Here is a 21,530-nt window from a genome sequence, read left to right on the forward strand (position 1 = left end):
TTAGAAGAATATAAAAACAACATAGTTAAACTAGAAACAAGTTGTATAAAGATTGAATCTTTATTATAGTATTCTAAATACTAAGTGGTCTGTCTAGTTATGACAGAAAGGAAAAAAAAACACCAGTAACACAAAATTAGTGATTTTTGTGCATGCAATGGGTGTTTCTATGTATTAAATCTCCAAAAGAAGGTTTCGTGTTGTCAATGTGTATTTTGATGGTATACAATTTGAAAGCATGAAAATAAATATATGTGAAAAATAATTTCAAATACTTGAAAAATATTTTTTAGAACATATTTAAAATGTGAGGGTTCGTTACTTGTGACAAAGACAAAATTAGACTTACTATCTAATTTAAATTTAAAAGTACAAGATATGAAATTTGATGACACTCTTGTATCATGTTAGACCCTCAAAATTCTTGGAGTATATATTTGATATTGTGGTCATTGAGTCTCTCTTTACTAGTATATGAGATGACCAGTATAAAACCACAAAATTATATTACTCGTTCAACAGAATTGTATTTTTTGATGAATAAATTTCACTTAAAATATTGTGATTTTTCATGAAAATATATGTCTATTAATTTTTTTTTTGTATAGACATGAACATTGGTGAAAAGTGACATGTTATGTATGTGTTGTAAAACAATCATTTGGGTGATATTGCCCTTATTGGACCAATGAGACAATGCTCATGCGTAATTCTAAATTGAATGTTATTGAAATGTCCTTCTTAAAAGGACATATCACAAGGTGTTGACTATAAAATAATGTCTGTATTTGAGAAAAATTCTAAAAAGTAAAGAACAAAATATTTGTGAGAAAAGATTACCTCACAGAAGGTCTTTTTCAAACTTAGCGTTTTTGTTTGTTCTTACTTATTTGACTCAAATTGTTTGTGACATAAATGCTTGAGACATGTCAGTTACGAAATTTTGCAAAAGCTGATCAATTTAGAAGTTTTGCCTAACTTCTAGTACAATAAATAAATGTCAAGTATGTGTTGTTGAAATGAATTAACATACCTTTGAATTGATTTACACTGACATTTGTGATATGAAATCAATATCATCTCGTGGTAGGAAAAATTATTTCATAACTTTTATTACCAATTGCACTAGATATTGTTATGTTTATTTGCTGAATGGGAAGGATGAAACAATAGAAACATATAGGCAATATAAAACTGAAGTTGAAAGTCAGTTGAATATTTCATGATTAGAAGTGGTAGATTTGAAGAATATGAATCTTCTTTTGCAGAAAATGGAATCATTACTGCACATTCTTACCTCAATCTAATGAAATTGTTGACAGGAGAAACTGAACTTTGAAGGAAATGTTGAATGTCCTATTTATAATTTTAGGTTAACACGAAACTTGTGGGGGATGTTATCATTATAGCAAAAGAGAACAACATTTTTTTGTATGTTCAGAAAGAGAGAAAAAAATGTAACACCCATAGTCAAAACAGACCAAAAAATTAGTTTTTCAGAAAAATCTGCAGGTGCTACAAACGGTGGCACCGACGGACCATAGCTTGAACCAAGGTCCATCCTGCACAACCGTCGATGGGATCAGAAACTCTCAAAAATTTCAGCCTAGAAAAATTGGTTAAGTCTTAGACGACGGACGGACTTATGGTCCGTAGGTCAAACGACGGTCCGTATTCCGTGACCGTCGATCAAGACTCTCTTCAACCACTTTCTGACAAGAGCTATGGATGACCAGCATGGTTCGTAGGTGGACCTACGGTCCGTAGGTGGAAAATTTGCAGCCAGTTAAGGGGAAATGCAGTTGGGTCAACTTAAAATGATCATAACTTTTAGCACAAAATGAATTAGGTCTCCCATGACCTACTCACAGATAGATAAATGAATTATCTTTCCATATCTACTAACCTTGATAAAATCAGACCTCTGAGTAAAAATTTATGCCCATTTAAGTAAAGGTATGTCGAACATGCCCTCACGACGGACCCAACGACGGGGTGTCGGGCGTACGACCGACCGTCAGTCCTGGCTGTCGTGAGGTCCAACAACAACTTTTCCAGGGGTCTTTTTGACCTTTTCAACTCCGTTTAAACCCTAACTTACGTCGTTTTGACCCTAAATCATCAAATTTTAGTGAGTTTAAGCCTAAAAACATATTCAAGTCAAATCATTAAATCAAAACTTAGAAAATTAGAAGCAAGAGATGAGAAAAAAGCTCAAGAACCCTAGTTCAAGAACGCCACAAGCTCCAGCAGTTCCAGCCCGGAAACTTAAGTATTTTTCCATGAATTTCATCACCAGGTTTGTGGGGATTTCACTAGTGGGTTCCTTTCACCCATTGGGTCCTTAGTTTCAGTCAGTTCTTGATTATCTTATCATGATTAAACCTAGGGTTTCTAGAACTTTGATATAACTTCATGAATTTATTAAATATATGTTTCAAATCAGATTATCATGTTATTACTCAGATTATATCATGAATTTTAGAACCCTAGCTTTGTATTTCTTTAGTTCTTTGAATAACACATGTTAGGTCATATATTTCAGACACTTTAAATATACATGCCTTATTTATAAATGCATAATTACCAGATTAATTGGTGCATTGTCAGTTTGCATGTTCAGTTTTGAGCTATCCAATATTTATAGAAATTTAGATATAATTAGTTAATTTACATAATTCATTGGGGGTAGCATAATACCGAGTTGGACTAGGGTTTAGCGTACCCAATAGTCCCAGAATTACTAGCCGAGTAGGTTGTAAGTCCCCTCTTTGGGCAATCAGTTTAGTGATCACACCAACATGCCTTTATACCTTTGGCAGGGTATATTGGGTCCTCTCGATGGGCGTATACTTCGGAATCCACATTTAGCTCATGTGGTTTTATTATCGGTTATTAGTAGCTCTCACAGTTCAGTCAGACTCTCTGCATTGACAAATTATCAGTATATTCAGTATTCAGTTTCAGCATGTCATAAATTGGTCATTGCATCCAGTTAGCTTAGAAAATAACACATCACGTTTAGATTATTATACTTGTTTTTGTGCTTGTTCAGTTATGTTTTATTTCAGCTTTACTCTATCATACATGCTCAGTACCTTTCAAGTATTGACGCATACATACGCTACATCTTCTCGTGATGTAGGTTAAGGTTCTCAACATGCAGATCACGCATAGATCAATTTTTTGATCTCCAGTTCAGCAGATTCAGTGGTGGGTCCTCATTCTCCGAGGACAACAGTCATGAGTTTCATTTCAATCTTTAGTCATTTAGTTTCAGTTTTTGCTAGATTTAGCTGGGGCTTGTCCCAGTATTTCTAGTCTAGTTTAGAGGCTATTTTCAGACATTGTTATATTCATCTTAGGATTGAGTTAATATTTTTTTCGTATTAAACTCATTGTTTTCAAATATCTCAGTTATAGAATATGGGTATTCCCCATCTTTTCATTTTAAGTATGATTTAGCTTCCGCAACAGTTTATTATCTTTAGTATGCCCATGATCATGCCAGCAGGGTTAGCTTGGGATCACTTGTGGTCCTAGGTTCCATGTTCGCGTCTCGGGGATAGCTTGGGGTGTGACACAAAAAGTTTTATTTGTTATTAAAGGAAGCAACAAATAGAAAAATGTTGTTTGTTAAGAAAGGAACAACAAAAAGCTTATCAAACTTTGTTGTATCCTGATAGAAATTTGTTTGTCGTTCTTTAAAATATATACAAACAATAACTCTTGAAAGGTAATGATCTAACAATTTTCAATATATTCTATTTCATATGAGAAATGCAGATGAGGGAACTATTTTCAAACTGGTAAAAATAGACCTAAAATTGTGAATTATATGTTCATTAAATATGCTACAAATAGTAAAGCATGTTGATTTATGGTTATTAAGTCTGAACCACCGGATAGTCATGGAAAGAGTCTAAACTACCTTAGAAAGAACCAAAGGAGAATGTACTTAATAAGGAGATTCAGAGGCGTAGTAAATGTTAATGGACAAATTACTGTTTTTGATTTGGGTTATCAAAACCAGAAATTACTGATTCTGATTCTAATAAATTGTTCAGAAACACGAAGTAACTGAAATTTATAATACCAGTAAGAGAGATGAACAGAAATTTAACTAAAATCTGTAAGAACATACAAAAATTTGAAAAAATCTTTTAAATCGGAAAAGATCAAGTCCACTGAAATCACAGTGTCCCCTTAAGGAAATTATTCTCCTCTAGTATCCGAGGTTTGATTTGGAATATAACCTCCTAGGGTAAAATGATCTTAATCAGCAGAGTGTAGATACCAAAATTTCTACTGTCAACGAATCAATCCACACCAGAAAAGTACACGAAGAAAAAAAATGTGTGAAGAAGAAGAAGATCAGAAAATTCGTTAGGAAATATTCTAAAGAATGAGTGGTATTTATAGGCAAGAAGAATATGTTCTGAAAGGTTGCAACCCTTTCAGAATTCAATGACCATTAATCAAAGTTTGCAACCTTTCAAATGATACTGACTGTTCCTGAAAGTTGCAACCTTTCAGAACAGTCATGGCGGGAAACTTAAATAAAATAGGAAAGTTCAAAGAAAACGGGTCACGCGGATCCGAGTCAGGTTGGGTTAGTCAACTAAAAAGTTGAAACATTTCGACTAATTTTCAACTTATGTTATCAACTAATTACTTGAAAATATTTTTTGGCCATAAATAATCTCTATCGATCATTTGCCAAAGCCGAAGCCAAAGCCGAGATGAGCGAGCAACGACGACGACGATGCGAGGGGGGTCCCTCTTTTCAACCCTTTTAACAATTAATAGGAGTGTTTTATGTTTAAACTCTCATATTTTTCTTTCCATCACCGATGAGGGACAAATGCCTTTTCATTAAAGCATAAGAAGACTTTTCAAGTTCCCAACTCTTCAAGTTTTCAACTTTTTAAATTTCTCTCATTCCGTCTATTTCCTATCAATTCTTGCTACATACCCAATAATTACTTCCTCCAGGTTTTATTTTGTAATATTTCTTCTTGAAAATGAGTCCATATAGTAGAAAAAGACATGTCTTTTGTGGACTCGTACTTTTCTAGAAAGAGTCTATTAATAGTAAGATAGATTCGATCTTGAGTAATCATACTTAAGAATTGGTTGATCTTCCTTCAGAAAATAAACTTTTGGGTTCAAAGTGGATCTACAAAAGAAAAAAAATGATGAAACTATTGGCAAATACAAAACAAGATTTGTTGTCATAGGCTTTAGACAATGAAAAATCCTTGATAGTTTTGATATATAATAGTCTCTAACTAGGATTACATCAATTCAGATGTTAATTGCGCTAGTTGTGAATTTGTCAAAATAGATGTAAAAATATTTTTCTTGGAGGAAGAAATTTACATGGAACAACCTGAGGGCTTAGTGGTTCCTGGTAAAAAATATGTGTAAACTTGTTAAGTCACTTTATAGACTAAAAACAAGCGCCCAAATAATGACATGCGAAGTTTGACCAAATTATATTGACAAATGAATTCTAGATTAATGAATGTGATAAATATTTTACATTAAAGACATTCCAAATCATAAGATCATTATTTGTTTTTATGTTGATGACATGTTGACATCAAAAGAACACATATGACATAAATGCTTCTAAGCATGTGCTAGAAAGTAACTTCGATATGAAAGAAATTAAAGTTACTTATGTGATTGAAAAGGTATTTGAAAAGTTCAAGTAGTTGAATTTTAATATTGACTAGACTCCAATAAATGTGAGCTTTGTACTTCATAAGAATGAAGGAAAAGGTGAGTCACAATTGGATTATGCTAGATTATTGAGAAGTGTGATATATATGATAAAGTGTACACGATCATATAGCATGTGTTATTAGTAAACTGAATCGGTTCACAAGTAATCTCAGTGAAACTCATTGAATGACAATGAAAAGAGTTTGGAGTATTTTTTTTTAAAAAGAAAACATACTTGACAAATTATTGTTTTGCATTATAACTAGTATTCAACAATATTGAAGAATATAGTGATGCAAATTGAATCACCACGTCAAATGAAATAAAATTCACGAGTGGATATGTACTTACTCTTGGTGGAGGAGCACTCTGTTGGAAATCTTTCAAAAAAAATATGTATCGCTCGCTCTACTATGAAATCGGAGTTTATCACTCTGAATAAGACCGATGAAGAAGTTGAATGACTCCGAAATTTCATGAAAGTTTTTTTGCCCAAACCTTTAGCTACAATATGCCTACACTAGGTTGGGCACAGAGCATGAATTATAATGGAAGGTCTCGTCATATATGACGTAGATATAATATCGTTAGAGAACTATTCTCTAGTGGAATTATCATAATTGACTATGTAATGTCAAAGGATAGTGTGTCGGATCCACTTATAAAAGGTCAAACTAGAGAGGAAGTTGACAGATTATCAAAGAGATTGAGACTATGGCTGAGAACAAGTCATTGTGGCGGTAACTCTACCTAGAAGACTGGAGATCCCAAGATCTAGGTTCAAGGAGATCAAACAAAGTCATTAATGACGGTTCAACATTGTCAAAATATTATTTTTTATGGTTCATTCTCATGATAAGACAATGTTCAGTAACAAGTATAAAGGTGTTAGGACTTTTTAATGGTTTCTAAGTTTGATACAGGGTATATAAAATGGTGTATCTACGGGATAACACATTTAGAAATCATATATCTATGTGTGAAGTGTAAGCCGCTTCAAGGAGAATCCGGTAAGGCCAGTTCTCTAAGCACTTATTAACCGAGATGTGTTCACGGATGAAACGAACAAAATAATGAGAATCAAAAACAGTTCAAGGATTGATTGTGTATACACCAAAGCTCGATGTTTCAAAGATATAAAATCTATCGATTGACCGAGTATATCCGATATATGTTCACTACGAAAAGTTTAAAAGGAAACCTACTTATCTAGATGCGATAAACCCTTATTTACGAATCACACAGTTTTTCATGCATAAGTTTAAAAAATAGTCATTCCCTATTCATGTGGGGGATTGTCGGGTTTTAAAGGTATGAACAGGAAATGAAGGGTTGTGACTCTCTTGAAGGGTTGTCACTTTGCCGGAAGGTTGTGACCTTTATGAAAGTTGTGCCTTTTTCAATTGTTGTGACCTTTCTAGAAGGTTGTCTTCTTTCCTAAGAGTTGTGACATTTACCCTCTGTTGGCTATAAAAAGAGAGGTCTCTCATTTTTCAGCATTGAATTCTTCCATTCTTTTGCTTACATTCTTACAAAACAAAATCGATCAATCGTGTCTGTATGTGTGATTTGTTGCTGTCATTTTGAGTTCGTTGAAATTATTGAAGTTTGAGGTACCGCTACTTCTTTAATGGTTAATCCGTTTTATCTTGGGAAGAATTAATCTGTAACCTCGGGTACTTGAGGGGATTAAATTTCTTAAGGACGCATAGTAGATTTTGTGGTCTCGGATAATTCTTTGTGTTTTTCTTTTCATCTTTTATTTCTTCTGATTTGCTAATCTGAATACAGGAGATAACAGTTAGTACTATATTTGTTGAAACTGTTACTCACCAGAGGAGTCTAACAGGTTTGGCAGTGTACTAATAGTAGCCTTAAGCTGGCATTTCTCTAGAGCCTGTAAACCATAAGTATTGTTCAAAATATTATACGAAATTTGGCGAGTTTTGTGTTGATGAGTTGCAGAATTTACCTTCCATATCTCATCATCAGAATAGAGACCTAAAGGGTCCAAATTTGTTCGAACGCTCCCCTTGAAAAGCGTTGGTTCTTGAGGGATGATGCTGAGTTTTGATCTTAAATCCTTAAGACCTATAGAACAAATGTTGATGTCATATCTATGAAAACTTGTCCAATGTAAGGCTCTACCATGCGAAACAATGCACTTATAAGTGTGGTTTTGCCACTTCCTGTCCTTCCTACAACTTCTATTCTAGTCTCCTCGCGGAAAGTGCAAGTTATCCCTTTGAGAACTAATGGAGCATTTGGACGATATCTAATCCGCAATTGATCAAGAATTGTAGAGGTTAGATATAATATGATGCACAATATTTACTAACTATTACAATGAATTGTTCAGGAACTACATCCTAAGCACAGAGGCAACATCCATTTCCATATGTTTGTTGAGTATGTGTAAGACTAAAATTTGTAATTAGGCCACCTTAAGATCCAACAATTCTATTCTACCCTTGGTAGGCCACGACGATGATGGCCTATTGTCTTCCACAATTGCTGGAGGCTCTGGAGGTATACACATGAACTGTTTGATCCTTTCAGCTGAAATGACATAGTTTGCTAAGTTGCTATACCATCTAATAAAAGAAATTTGATTGCAATTTTGCTCTACGATTAGTTGGATATCTACCCTAAATCTCACTTGTGGGGTATTGTTCATTAGTTAGATATCTAGAAGATCCTTCGTTTTAAATATTTTTTGATTTAGTGGGTGATTGAAATTTGTTTTTTATATTGGTTATGGATCAGTAACATTAGCAAAGAATGTGAAAGATCATTCTTTTTTGTCTGTTGTATAAATATTGCTCATTTTTTATTTTTTATTTTTATTTATGCTTCTGTTTAGTTTTTTAGTGTATGAATTGGAGATTTGGGAATTTGAGTTATATAGGCATCCTTTTGAAGTGATTAGACTTTGCTACTTCTTTTTTTTTTTTTTTAAATAAATTTCACTTAAGTAGATAAGCCAAAGCTGCAGCCATTAATTCTTGCATTAGGATAAATTCACATCACATCTTTTACGGTGCGGACAACCATATCTAAAGCGAAATAATGTATAAAATTCTCATATGAAAACACATCATCTCTTTTGTCCGTATGGATAAGCTTTGCAATGCTTCCATAGAGTTGGATATAGCTACCCGGTTAACAATTTAAGATTCCGTAGAATTTTAAAAATTTCTAACAAACTAAAATAAATGCTTCGTAAATCGAGGACAAGTAGATTTTTCGCATAATTTTTGTCGTTTATGAAATTCAAAAGATTCGGCTCTTGTTCGGGCTTCCAACAAACCAACTATTTTGGTTGGTAGTTTGTGAGTACTTAAATTTATGGATGAAGCTAGAGGACAATTGAAGATAATACAACATAAATGCAAACAGGCAATACCATGTTATGTTGAGCTTATTGCATGCCTAACAACTAAAACAATACAACACTGAATCCATGAATTACATTGTCATAAGAATAAAGAAGTTTTGGAACTGGATGGTAGCCATTTTGTGTAGTGGGAGCCTCAATCTTGATGATATCAATAATGAAAAAATGTTAGTTTTGGTGACTAGCAAATATTTTAGGCATAAAAGACTTGATCAAATGGACAATGTAAGTAGACCTCTCTGCTGAGGTTCTTTCCAATAATAAAGAAGGGCTATAAAGAAATCAAGTAAATAGAAGAAAACGTACTCCTAACTTAGTATTTTAATTAAAAGAATATGAATTGTAGAAATATATGTTAATTTCTTTTAAATGATTATTACTAATGAATAATTATCTTTTCATTTGATTTTATATTTAGAATTGAAATTAATTGTGAAAATTGTGTGCCTTAAAAGAGTATAATGGTGATGGTAATTGAAGAGACATATAGATACCTCCACGGTTACAAGTCATTTTCTCATTACTTTGGGTCATTCATTTTTTATTTTTATTGGGATTACTATAGTGGGATTTTAATAAAATGAGCTTCACTTTTTTAGCTTCTTATTACCTGCGGAGTCCGATTACCATTAACATTCCGTAGACTTTATTCTTTTATTTGTATATTGCTCTCTGATAAATTAAAAAGATCGTTCGACATAAATTAATATTACTTAAAAGACATGATTAAGTATAAAGTCATATTGAGTTAAAGCAAGAGATATGAATTAGTATATTTCTCCAATTTGATCTACATTGTCACCATTGATTAGAATGTCATCAACATATACCAAGACTAAGTGGATGTTTGCCTCCTATAGACTTTCTTTTTGTTGCAACTCATAGCTCTTAAATGGTTCTCTTTTGATATTGATTGGGTATACGTCCATTTAACTTAAGGCTTTGATTTGTCAAATAATTTATCTTGCAAGTGCAAGGGGCATAAGTTGTTTAGGTGCTTAATTAATTAAAGAGAAAAATATAAATATTTATAATCGATAAGTTTCTCCATCGTTTTCCTATATCACTCATTTTCTTGTCACTGCGGAATAAATATTTGTATATAATCTAAAAATGCGAGGAACAAGTTAATTTTTCCTCTCGCATAATATTTTCATCACCCTATTATATTTTTATTTTTCTTTAATTTGCATATCGCCTTTTTATATGCATTTATTTATTGCACCATATAAATTTTTGTTTATATTGTTCTTTTTCTACCATACTGTTAATATATCACAAATGATTGTGTTGTATTTCATAATTTAATAATATGTATTTGTCAAAATTTACAGATGGCAGAGTTAATAACTTTGAATAAGCCAAAGAAGACGGAGGGTACATATACATGTAATTATTATTTATAAATATCAATTAAATATCTAAACAATGATTATTTTATAACAAATAAATATTTTTATTTTGTCGGTGTAGACTATGAAATCGATAATGATCTACTAGTCATCATAAGGAAGACACATGTTGATTGAATTTTTCTACAACTATTACAAAACACCACTCTCCTTCGACGACAAGTTCTCGATATGTATGCATCTGTAAAGAAGTGGAGGGTATTATTCCTTAAAAAGAAGACAAAAACTTTGGCATTAGATATTTTGTAACTATAATGTCGAATATAAATTATGTGTTCTAACGTATTAAAAAAGACCTTATAACAAGTTGAATACTTGGTATATTATAAAGATTGTATAATTGAAGTCCTCATAGTATTAGTTTTCAAATTCACTTTGTAACAATTTTTTTTTGTATGATGTGTCTTGCAATGATCATAATATCAGTTGAATATGCTCATTGTTCATTGATTCGAGCTTGTATTTTACACATCGTACACTTGTGTTTCAAAAATATTTATACTAATTAGAAGTATACGTGTGCAAAGTACGTGTTCAAAATCTAGTATATATATATATATATATATATATATATATATATATGAGTTAAAATGAATGTTATTTTGTGTAAGATTTCTATTTTATAGGGGGTTTATGAAAATTAGGGATAACATCTTTAGCATGAATAACCCCAAACATGTCCTATCCTATCAATAAGTGAAAAGAACAACAGACATTCTCAACCAGATGATTGTAGCAAATACTAGGATTGACGGATTTAGTCGGGCTTCAATACAGACACACCTGATGATCCAAAAAAAAAAAGAACTAGCTAGTATGGTAGCTATTTAGTTTCTGAAGAGAACTCCTTCTGCAGCTGGACCAATATTCTGCCACAAGTTTAGCAAAAGAAGAGTTGGTTTGCATGAGTGTTGAGGGCTGAGCATACTCCACAAGCTCCCCTACAATAATAATTACAAATTTTGCATTAGACATCTTTGTTACTGAAATTGATACTCCATGTTTACAACTATAAATAAAACATACCAAAAGAAAGGACCATGACCATGTCACTGTCTATGACAGTAGGAACTCTGTGAGCAACAGTTATTACTGTGCAGTTAGAGAATTCTTCTCTTATAATTCTCTGCAGAATTGCATCAGTAGCCGAGTCGATAGAGGCGGTTGCTTCATCCAATACTAAGATTTTGTTCCTCCTCAAAAGGACCCTTCCTAAACAGAAGAGTTGTCGTTGCCCCATACTCCAGTTTTCACCTTCATCACTGACTGTTGAACGCGGACTCAAACATAATAAGTGTATGATATGTCACACAAGTCAAAATGATAATAACTGCTATTTGTTAGTACTATATTTGTTAAAAATGTAACTCACCAGAGGAGTCTAATAGGTTTGGAAGTGTACTAATTGTAGCCTTAAGCTGGCATTTCTCTAGAGCCTGTAAACCATAAGTATTGTTCAAGATATTATACGAAAAAATTTGGCGAGTATTGTGTCGATGAGTTGCAGAATTTACCTTCCATATCTCATCATCAGAATAGAGACCTAAAGGGTCCAAATTCGTTCGAACACTCCCCTTGAAAAGTGTTGGTTCTTGAGGGATGATGCTGAGTTTTGATCTTAAATCCTTGATACCTATAGAACAAATGTTGATGTCATCTATGAAAACTTGCCCACTGTAAGGCTCTACCAGGCGAAATAACGCACTTATAAGTGTCGTTTTGCCACTTCCTGTCCTTCCTACAACTCCTATTCTGGTCCCCTCGCGGAAAGTGCAAGTTATCCCTTTGAGAACTAATGGAGCATTTGGACGATATCTAATCTGCAATCGAACAAGAACTGTAGAGGTTAGATATAATATGATGCACAATATTTACTAACTGTTACTATGAAGTGTTCAGGAACTGCATCCTAAGCACAGAGGCAACATCCATTTCCGGATGTTTGTTGAGTATGTATAAGACTAAAATTTGTAATTAGGCCACCTTAAGATCCAACAATTCTATTCTACCCTTGGTAGGCCACGACGATGGTGGCCTATTGTCTTCCACAATTGCTGGAGGCTCTGGAGGTATACACATGAACTGTTTGATCCTTTCAGCTGAAATGACATAGTTTGCTAAGTTGCTATACCATCTGCTTAAGAAAACTTGAGTGTTGGTAAGTGCCAATGCATAAGAAAGAGAGAGTCCGACAAGCCCTGAATGAAAGCAAGAAAAAAAACTATAAAGAGCTTGGAGTAATGTCGAAATACCTCCACAGAAAGATGTTAATATCAACTGGTGCAAATGACAGAAATGACTACCTGTAGAGACATAACCCTTTGGGATCGAAACTAGGAGAAAAGAGGCGGTGAATAAAGTGATGTTTTGAAGTGCTTCGGTTCTCAAAACTAACCACTCCAGAGCACCATTTGAGCAAAGAAAGACTTTTGCATCTGCATCGACAAGTTTTAGGTAATTTTGAAAGAATCTGTCTACTGCTCCAAATGACCTTATTGTGGCAACTCCAAGTGATGTCTCAGTTACATAATTCATAACAGGAGCCTTTGTTGTCCCATTGATTCTCATCAGCTCCTGGGCAGAGGGTTGATAATGTCCCTTCAGATACAGAAAAAAAATATTAGTACAAACTAACAAATTATATTAGCTTTACGATCAAAAGTATTTAGCGGAAATGAAACTTTACCTGGACATATTTTGAGCCCACTGTAGCGATGATGCCCACAAGGAGAACCTGCCATGTCACTGAGGCCATAATGCCAATTGTTACAAGCAACTCCATTCCAGCAGCCATCACAAATGCATAGGAGAATGGGATGTCGTAATCTAATACACTCAAATCTGATGAAGCCTGATGATCCAGATTAGTAGGCAACAATCAGTGAAACTTGTTCATGTCACAGTGTTTTCCGTAGTCATAGGTGCAAAAGAAAAAAATGTTACCCGGGTTAATATCCGTCCAACTGGGGTAGAGTCGAAGAACAACATAGGAGCATTGAAAATTGAATTTGTGAAACCAGAAAAGAAGGCTTTAGATGCTTTTAATCCCAGGAGAGCTGCAAAAAGAGATCTGAGGTACACGAAAAATGCACTAACTAATGACACTGAACTATAGACACCAATAACCATGATATGACTAATTTTAGGACTTTGAATTGCAACTGCTAGCCAGTAACTTGCAGCAGCCTGAAGACCAACAAATCCCGCCTGAGTAAGTATGTTGGAACAAAGGAAGAGCGTTCCTTTAGAGATTACGACATAGTCTAGGAAGATCTTCCATATTGCACTTTCACTTTCTTTTTCTTCCTCATGTGTCAATTGTATTCCGGGCTTTAATGTAACTTCTTTTTGGCTGTTTTCTTTTATAATATCAGTCTCTTCTAGCTCATGCGATTCATCTTTATAGGTACGAGGATCAAGTCCAGCTACAGCATCTCTGTGAGCATTCACAAGCTGTTCAAAGGCCATCCCAGACATCAATAGCTCATTATAACTTCCTGATTGAGTAATTTGTCCACCTTCCATTACCTGGTAAAACAATTAGCAGATAGCTATAAATAATTGACGTGCGCTAAATGAATACAAGCTGGAAAAAGATTCTAACTAGTCCACATTAGTTACCAGAATTTGGTCAACCTCGGAGAGGAACTCCACTTGATGAGTAACAAGAATAACTGTTTTATTCTTTAGAGCAGTCATAACACAATCCTGCAATTATGTGGAAACAACAAAATGTTGTTGTTTCTTTGGTCAGTAAATGTTATCATGCATGATAGCAAGTTTTTCACAGTTAACCTCACATTAAAAAGAGTTGCTGCTGTGTGTGCATCTACGGCGCTAAAAGGATCATCAAGAACATAGATATCAGCATCACTATATACAGCTCGAGCAAGTTGAATCCTCTGCTTCTGTCCTCCACTCATATTAAGACCTCGCTGACCTATCTCCGTGAGGTCACCATAGTCAAAATTATCAATATCTTTGTCTAGAGCAGATACCTTTACCGCTTCATGATATTTGTTTTCATCCATTGACTTCCCAAACAGTATGTTATCACGGACTGTTCCACTCTGGATCCAAGCGGTCTGAGAGACATAAGCGATGGATCCATATACATGTACCTAGAAACAATTGCAAGGAGAGTTGAAATCAATTATAGGAGATACTTAAGAAGTTCATGATATGAGGATCGCGTTACGACTCACTGTTCCTGCAGTTTTTGGTATTTCTCCAAGTATGGCATATAGAAAGGATGATTTCCCAGCACCAACTGGTCCACAAACTGCAATCTTCTGTCCTCTTCTTGCTTGAAAATTTAAATTTTTAAGCAATGCATCAGGTGACTGTGGATCCCAGGTGAAATGACCACCTACTATACAAACACTATGATCTGAATCCTCTCGAGGAGATGTCACTGCATCCTCCGGTTTGATTTCATCTTCAAGTAGGAAACTATTTATCCGATCGAAAGAAACTTTGACTTGAATCACAGCTGACAGCGCTTCTGGTAGATATCTAACAGGTTCCGACATGGTCCTTAAAGCTGCCAACACAGTGAAAATTGTAGCAGCATTAAACGGCGCACTCCTGAAAAACACAAGTCCTAAGAAGATGACACATGAGACTATTGTTGGGGACATCCAATACAGCAAAGTGCTATAAGCTTTCATAATCTGAGTTTCAGCCAACCATTTGAATTCATCCTCCCTATGTGAGTCAATTGAGTTCTTGAAGTGTTCTTCCCATGACTGTAACTTGATTATCTTCATACTATTGAGAATCTCAGACATGAACCTGAGACGTTTATCTTGGGCAATCATAAATTCAGTCTGACATTTCTGAAGTATCTTGGCAAATGGAACATTCAGCAACCCACAGATAATGAGGGGTACTAAACCTGGAATTGCCCCGAGTCCTACAACTCCGAAAAGTACACCAACGGCTAAAAATATTTGTAGGCCAGAGCTCCATCCTGTGTGAAACCACATCAGAGCTTCTCCCATCCGGTAAGCATCCACAGAAATGTAGTTCACTATCTCTCCAGTTGAGTGCCTACACCTGCCTAAACTCGAGAGCTTGAGTTGTTTCTGATAAACTGCCACCATTAGAGCCGATCTTATTCTCATACCAACCCTTCTCGAGTAGAAAAAGAAATGTCGAGAAGAAAGAGAATCAACAAGCTTGTCAACAACCAAGCACCCCAATAAGAGAACACCTTCAACAAAGGTTCTTGTCTCGCTACTTGAATAAGCCACGAATGCATATAGCATTAAAGGAGAAACTACAACAGCAATAATCCTGAGAAATACTAATGCTCCTGCAAGAACCATTTCTTTCCAGTAAACTCTTGCTATGGCCTTAATGAGAAAGTCCTCTGAATTGTCCTCTCCTTGGAGAGATTTCCATTCACGAGACAATTGCTCGTAAGCTAAGATGGCTTCATCTTCATATCCTAGACAAGGAATATCTTCAAGAGCTAAAGTTTTTGAGTTTCCTAGACCAAGCAAACCATTAACCCAAGAAAATGACAATTTGCCAAAAAGACTAGTATTTCCTATACTAATTAGTTTGTCATCAGGTCGATCAACGAGTAGAGGTTCCAACAAACTCTGCTTTGATGAAGATTGAGAAATGATTTGATGAAAGGTAAGTAAGGCATAAAAGAAAATCAAGAAAGTGACTAGCCATGTCACCAGGTCTAGTATTGGGACGCTGCGAGTTTTCATGGATACTTCAATAGTAAGAGTGGAACTCAACAGAAAGAAAATCACCCACCAAGAAGATATCAGTATTTGAATCCATTTAGATCCTTGAACAAGCAACGATACAGTTAAACTGATCCAAATCATTCCGCAAACAAAGCAATGTAACCAACTAAGATGACTAACACCACCATCTTTACTACTAATAAATTTCCATAAACCAAGACCAAAATACACAATGCTTACAAGAGCACAACAAACAGAAACTCCTATAGCCATCCAGTTCCTCCTGCAACCACCACTAGTAAGTCTGAATTTTCTCACAAGACCGACAACAAGGAAAAGAAAAACTAACAAGAGATTCAAGGCATCTACTATTCCTCTATGGATGCATAGTGAACTCCAACTGAATTCTCCTCCACATATCCACAAGAACTTTCCTGCAGTATTCAAATATATCATGAATCTCAGACTCAAAATTAGTCAAGAAAATATAAAGAATGTATTGATACAAAAAGGAACTTGATCGAAAACATTTAATTTGAAATCATTGAACTTTTGAATAAATCAAATATACTTAGTCCATTCAAATGAAAAGCTAAGAAGTGTATACCAAGTTGAGGAGCCTGTGCAGAAGCCATTGTTAGATAGCTGCCTCTAAACAAATGGTGCATATTATAAACATGTACATCTCCAACTCACTACCTACATATAGTTGGGCAAATACTATTTTTTTTGGATAAAAGTACCCTCACCACTCCTTAGAAAATGGGCTCACGTATATCCTATCGTTACTTAATCGGCTATTATAATTTTTTTAAAAAGTATGTAAAACATAAAATAAACAAAAACAAAAAATGAGATTATTATATAAAAGTTCATTGTACTTTTTTTTGGGTTCCACTTTGCAATGTTCAATTATATGTTATCAGGATAGCTAATTGACTCATTATCCCTGGACGTAAGGATTAAGAAATAGCAAAATATCAGGAGCTAAGCGTACCTTCTGCTCAGAAATCAGATAACTAATTTTGGGATAACTTATTCCCAACCAAACGACCCATTATATTCAAACTATTTTTGGAACTCACGCGTCATTTTCCTTTACATTCCGATTATTTTTGGAACCTAGTATTTTTGTTCTTCCCATAAATTAATTCTCTTTTCATAGTGAAAATTATGGCTAAATTTTTTATAGTAACTATGAATTATATCATTATTTTTTAAATTATTTCAAACCATAAAAAAAAACCTCAAATATTCAATAAATATGAAATAGAAGAAGTATTTGTTATTATAAGAGTCTTTCGGACATTGTTGTTTGGAGGTGAAAAGTGTTTTTTTTATATTTTGAGAAAAAACTTTTTTTTGAAAAAAAAATAGTGTTTGGTGAATTTTCAAAACTGTTTCTAATTGGAAGCGGAAGCAATTTTTATAATTGTTGGAAAGTAACTAAAATTTTATGTTTCTTAAAAAACAGAAGCAGAAAATTATTTTCTTGAAAACTATAATATCGTTCTCATATATACATTTTATCATTATATATTTCTTATTAACTTATTAGCATTCAATAATTTTAATTTTGTATGTAATAATTTTTATATTTTATATATTATTTTATGTTTTGTTTTACATAATCAGAAATAATTGTAATAACAACATTTTCATACGATTAAAAATATGAAGGACTTTATTTATTTAAGTTTATTTTTCTTGATATTTGAATTATATTTAAGTCATCGCGTTAATACAATATTTATATTTTATTTGTTTATAATATTGACTGAAGATTTAAATATGTATATTATTAATTTAACTAAAACTTTTCTAATAGATATTTATAATTTCTCTCTATAAAACAATCTTAATATTAAAAGTACATTGATGTTTACACTTTTTCGTAATTTGGCTCTCAAAAAAACTTTTTTTTTTGTAAAAATAACCAAACACGATTGCTTATCAAAAGAAATTTTTAAATGAAAAAACAAATACAAATTACTTTTTTTTCAAAAACACTTTTAAAAAAAATACTAAAGATAAATAATTTTTAGCAGTAATGTTAAAAATAACTCCTTCATTTCCCCTAATGCATGTAGATAAGATAGCCATATTAAGCTAAATAAAGTAGGGAAAATTGTCTGATATACCCCTCAACTTTGTCATTTAGAGCTGATATACCCTTCGTTATAAAAGTGGCTCATATATACCCTTACTTGTAAACAAATGACCCACATATACCCTTTTTCTCTAACGGAAATGAAAAAAAATTAATCTAAATTTTTTTTATTTTTTTCTAAAAAATATAATTCCATATGAGTAAATTTAATCCTTGTCAAACATATTTTTTTTGACTTTTTTTTTGTTTTAATGACTAATTTATAATTATTATTTTGATAATCAAATTTATTTATGTTTCACTAATATTCTTGTAAAACTTATTATAGATGACCAAGTTTTTTCTTCGAATACGAAATTAAATTACAATACACACAAAAAAAATAGTTTAAATTTTTTTTCTTTAAACTAAGGAATGAAAGAAAAAACAAAATAAGAATAAGAAACTCAAATAATTATAATAAAAGAAGTCAAAAAATAATTTATGTATGAAAAAAATTAATATATACCTTAAACTTTGATAAAAGAATCATATATACCCCTAAATAATTTTTTTTAAAAAAAATAGAAGTAACAAATATAAATTTAAAACTAATTTTTTAATTTCCGTTAAATGAAGGGTATATGTGAGTCATTTTGTAACGGCAGGGGTATATGTGAGCCGTTTGTATAACGGTAAGGGCATATATGAACCACTTTTATAACGAGGGGTATATCAGCTCTAAATGACAAAGTTGAGGAGTATATCAGACCCTTTTCCCAATAAAGTATTCCTTCAACTTAATGGGCTTCGATAATGATTTTTGAAATAGTTATCTTTTATCAAAATTCAAGTTTTAATCTAATCTATTGTTGACATTTGCTTTCCATTGATTTGAATCTTTTTAAAGTGTGATAAAATTTGGGGAAAAAAATTGATTCCTTATATAACCTTATGCCATCAAATAGGATAAAAATATATTTACTCTACTTGAGCATGTGGAAGTAAATAATAATACTTGATTTTTGTACAGCATCTCTTTAATGTATTTTGCTATATATTTTTTATTTTCCTTTTTTCTATATTTTTAAATTGTTTCTGTCTTTTTTTCTTTTGACTTTTTTTTAATCCATCGCCCTTTTATCATTTTGACCATGAATTATTATTTTCTTGAGAGTTGAATCCTGAAACAAAATGATGTTGGCATTAAAAAGAAATCTTTTTTGTGAATTCACTTTGAAGCTGAATTTTCAAATTTAAAAAATCAATAAAAATATTTTTCACCATTTCACTGTAAATTAATTATAAAATTCAAAAAACAACTTTTCTTTGTGTTCACATAAAAAATTTAAACGATTAATAATTTTGAAATAATTATTCTTTATAAAATTCACAATTTTCACATTAAAACGAAGCTTTAATCTGTCTATTCTTTACCTTCATTTTCTTTATCCTTCTTTTTGCCCTTAATTCTCTGCTCCATTTCAAAATAAATAAGTATTTTCACAAAATAATATATTTAATAATTATAACATTACAAACTAATAATTTTATCTATGGCTATTATGTGGGTGGGTGTTCATGTATTGCTCTTATGTCCATGAGTATTATTGTACCTTATCCTTAATATAATTTTTTAAGAAAAAAAAGTTAGATGATAAATGTTTGTAGCTTAAACAGAGAAAAATGTAAATACCTGAAATTAATTTATACTTCACTAAGAAATTGAATATTTGCTAACACTTAATTAGTAGCATCGGAAGAAAAATCGGTAAAAGATATCGTAATTAATAATATATGATAAATAATTAACTAAAATTTTGAATGATTTTCAGTATAGTTTTTTTTCTTCTTTGCATGTGTTATAAAATCAAACTTTGTCATTTATGATTTTTTACCTCTCAAAAAAGGTTTTGAATCCTTTTACATGCGGTGATGGCAACAATACTTTCAACAATTTTAAAGTTCTTGATAATCAATAAAGAACCTTCAATCAACATGTATTTCAACCTGCTAACTTATTTTTTTTTTGACCATATGATTCATCAAATTATCCAAATATGATAAAATCATAAGTAATTTGAGAATTTAAAAAGTTTTAAAAAGAATATGTGTAGAAAAGAATAATAATCATGAAACAAATTAAAATTCCTTTTCGTCAACAAAAAAATTATTCAAATTGATTAGTTCGTCTTGTTCTTGAAAGTAATCATATTTCACATTTTGTAAATCCTAACCTTTTATCATCAAATTATCTCTATTCGTAATCAACTCTGGAAAAAAAATATGGCATGCTAACAATTCAACTAAAAGCAAGATATTAGATTAAGAAAGCTACATTAGAAAAGGACATATGATCTATGTATAGCACAAAATAATAGACTACGAAAAGACATAATAGTAATTTAAAATGTATTTACACATATATTAATACACATCAATAGCCATCATAAGTTCTTTTAGTTAATAGATATATATTTAAAATTGAAAAAAATGAAAAGGAAAAAAAAGGATAAATAATAATGGTGGTCATAGAGAAAGTATATATCACATCAATTCGTCTACGTTTCATTTTATTTTATATAGAGAGATTTCAATAGGCCTACACATTTAGTATTATAAGAATATGTAATAAGATAGCTTTTCATCAAGAAGAATTATATCCAGATTAATAGATTCGCACCTTTTCTTGAAATAAATTGCATTTCACGTTCTTCGAATTTTATTCCTTATCATCAAATCATCCATATAAGTAATGATCAACACTGAAAAAGAAGAAGAATAAGTCAGATTAACAATCTAATTAAGAGCAAATAAAGTAAGAAAGTTACAACATAAAAAGGAAAAAAATCCTTATTATCAAACCATCTACATCAATAATGATCAATACCGTAAAAAAGAATATATCAAATTAACAATCAATTAAAAGCAAAATAGAGTAAGCAAGTTATAATATAAAAAAGAAAAAAGAAAAACAATCTCAATCTATATATAGCACAAAAACATAAAGTATGAGAAAGACACAAAATTAATTAACATATAATAACTCAAAAATTAATACATATTGTCATTATATGTACAAATTAAAAATAAAGTAATGGTTGATGAAAAAATAGAAAGGGTAGATTTATGATTCAAATGAGACGATATAATCATTAATTTTACATTATAAAAAATTAAATCTCATAGTTGGT

At 32.1% G+C, this 21,530-nt stretch overlaps 1 protein-coding gene across 3 annotated transcripts; it reads right to left on the reverse strand.

Annotated features, from left to right (window-relative positions):
• Positions 1-11,136: 11,136 nt before the first annotated feature.
• LOC101252258 (ABC transporter C family member 12) lies at positions 11,137-21,130 on the reverse strand. Of its 3 annotated transcripts, XM_010316007.3 has the most exons (13): positions 16,855-17,253; positions 14,745-16,681; positions 14,340-14,660; positions 14,161-14,247; positions 13,483-14,067; positions 13,226-13,390; positions 12,843-13,137; positions 12,523-12,737; positions 12,245-12,359; positions 12,054-12,172; positions 11,912-11,975; positions 11,566-11,805; positions 11,137-11,480 (listed from the first exon to the last, which is right to left on the reverse strand). In XM_010316007.3, the coding sequence occupies exons 1-13, from the start codon at positions 16,913-16,915 to the stop codon at positions 11,347-11,349; spliced, it is 4,338 nt and encodes a 1,445-aa protein (XP_010314309.1). In that variant the 5' UTR covers positions 16,916-17,253; the 3' UTR covers positions 11,137-11,346. The 3 variants fall into 3 exon arrangements, with proteins under 3 accessions (XP_010314309.1, XP_069148469.1, XP_004252373.2); XM_069292368.1 differs by lacking the exon at positions 16,855-17,253 and adding an exon at positions 21,020-21,130 and having other exon boundaries at positions 12,054-12,359; XM_004252325.5 differs by having other exon boundaries at positions 12,054-12,359.
• Between the last annotated feature and the right edge of the window lie 400 nt (positions 21,131-21,530).

The sequence above is a fragment of the Solanum lycopersicum genome, chromosome 12 (assembly GCF_036512215.1).
Source record: "Solanum lycopersicum chromosome 12, SLM_r2.1".
NCBI classification, from domain to species: Eukaryota; Viridiplantae; Streptophyta; class Magnoliopsida; order Solanales; family Solanaceae; genus Solanum; species Solanum lycopersicum.

Excerpts from the sequence above, each read along its gene's own strand:
- LOC101252258 (XM_004252325.5), bottom strand. The coding sequence starts at position 16,915 with ATGCACCATTTGTTTAGAGGCAGCTATCTAACAATGGCTTCTGCACAG. Across the intron at positions 12,738-12,842 it reads AAAGGGTTATGTCTCTACAG|GGCTTGTCGGACTCTCTCTT; the intron begins GTAGTCATTTCT and ends GCTTTCATTCAG. Across the intron at positions 11,481-11,565 it reads GGTCATGGTCCTTTCTTTTG|GGGAGCTTGTGGAGTATGCT; the intron begins GTATGTTTTATT and ends TTATTATTGTAG.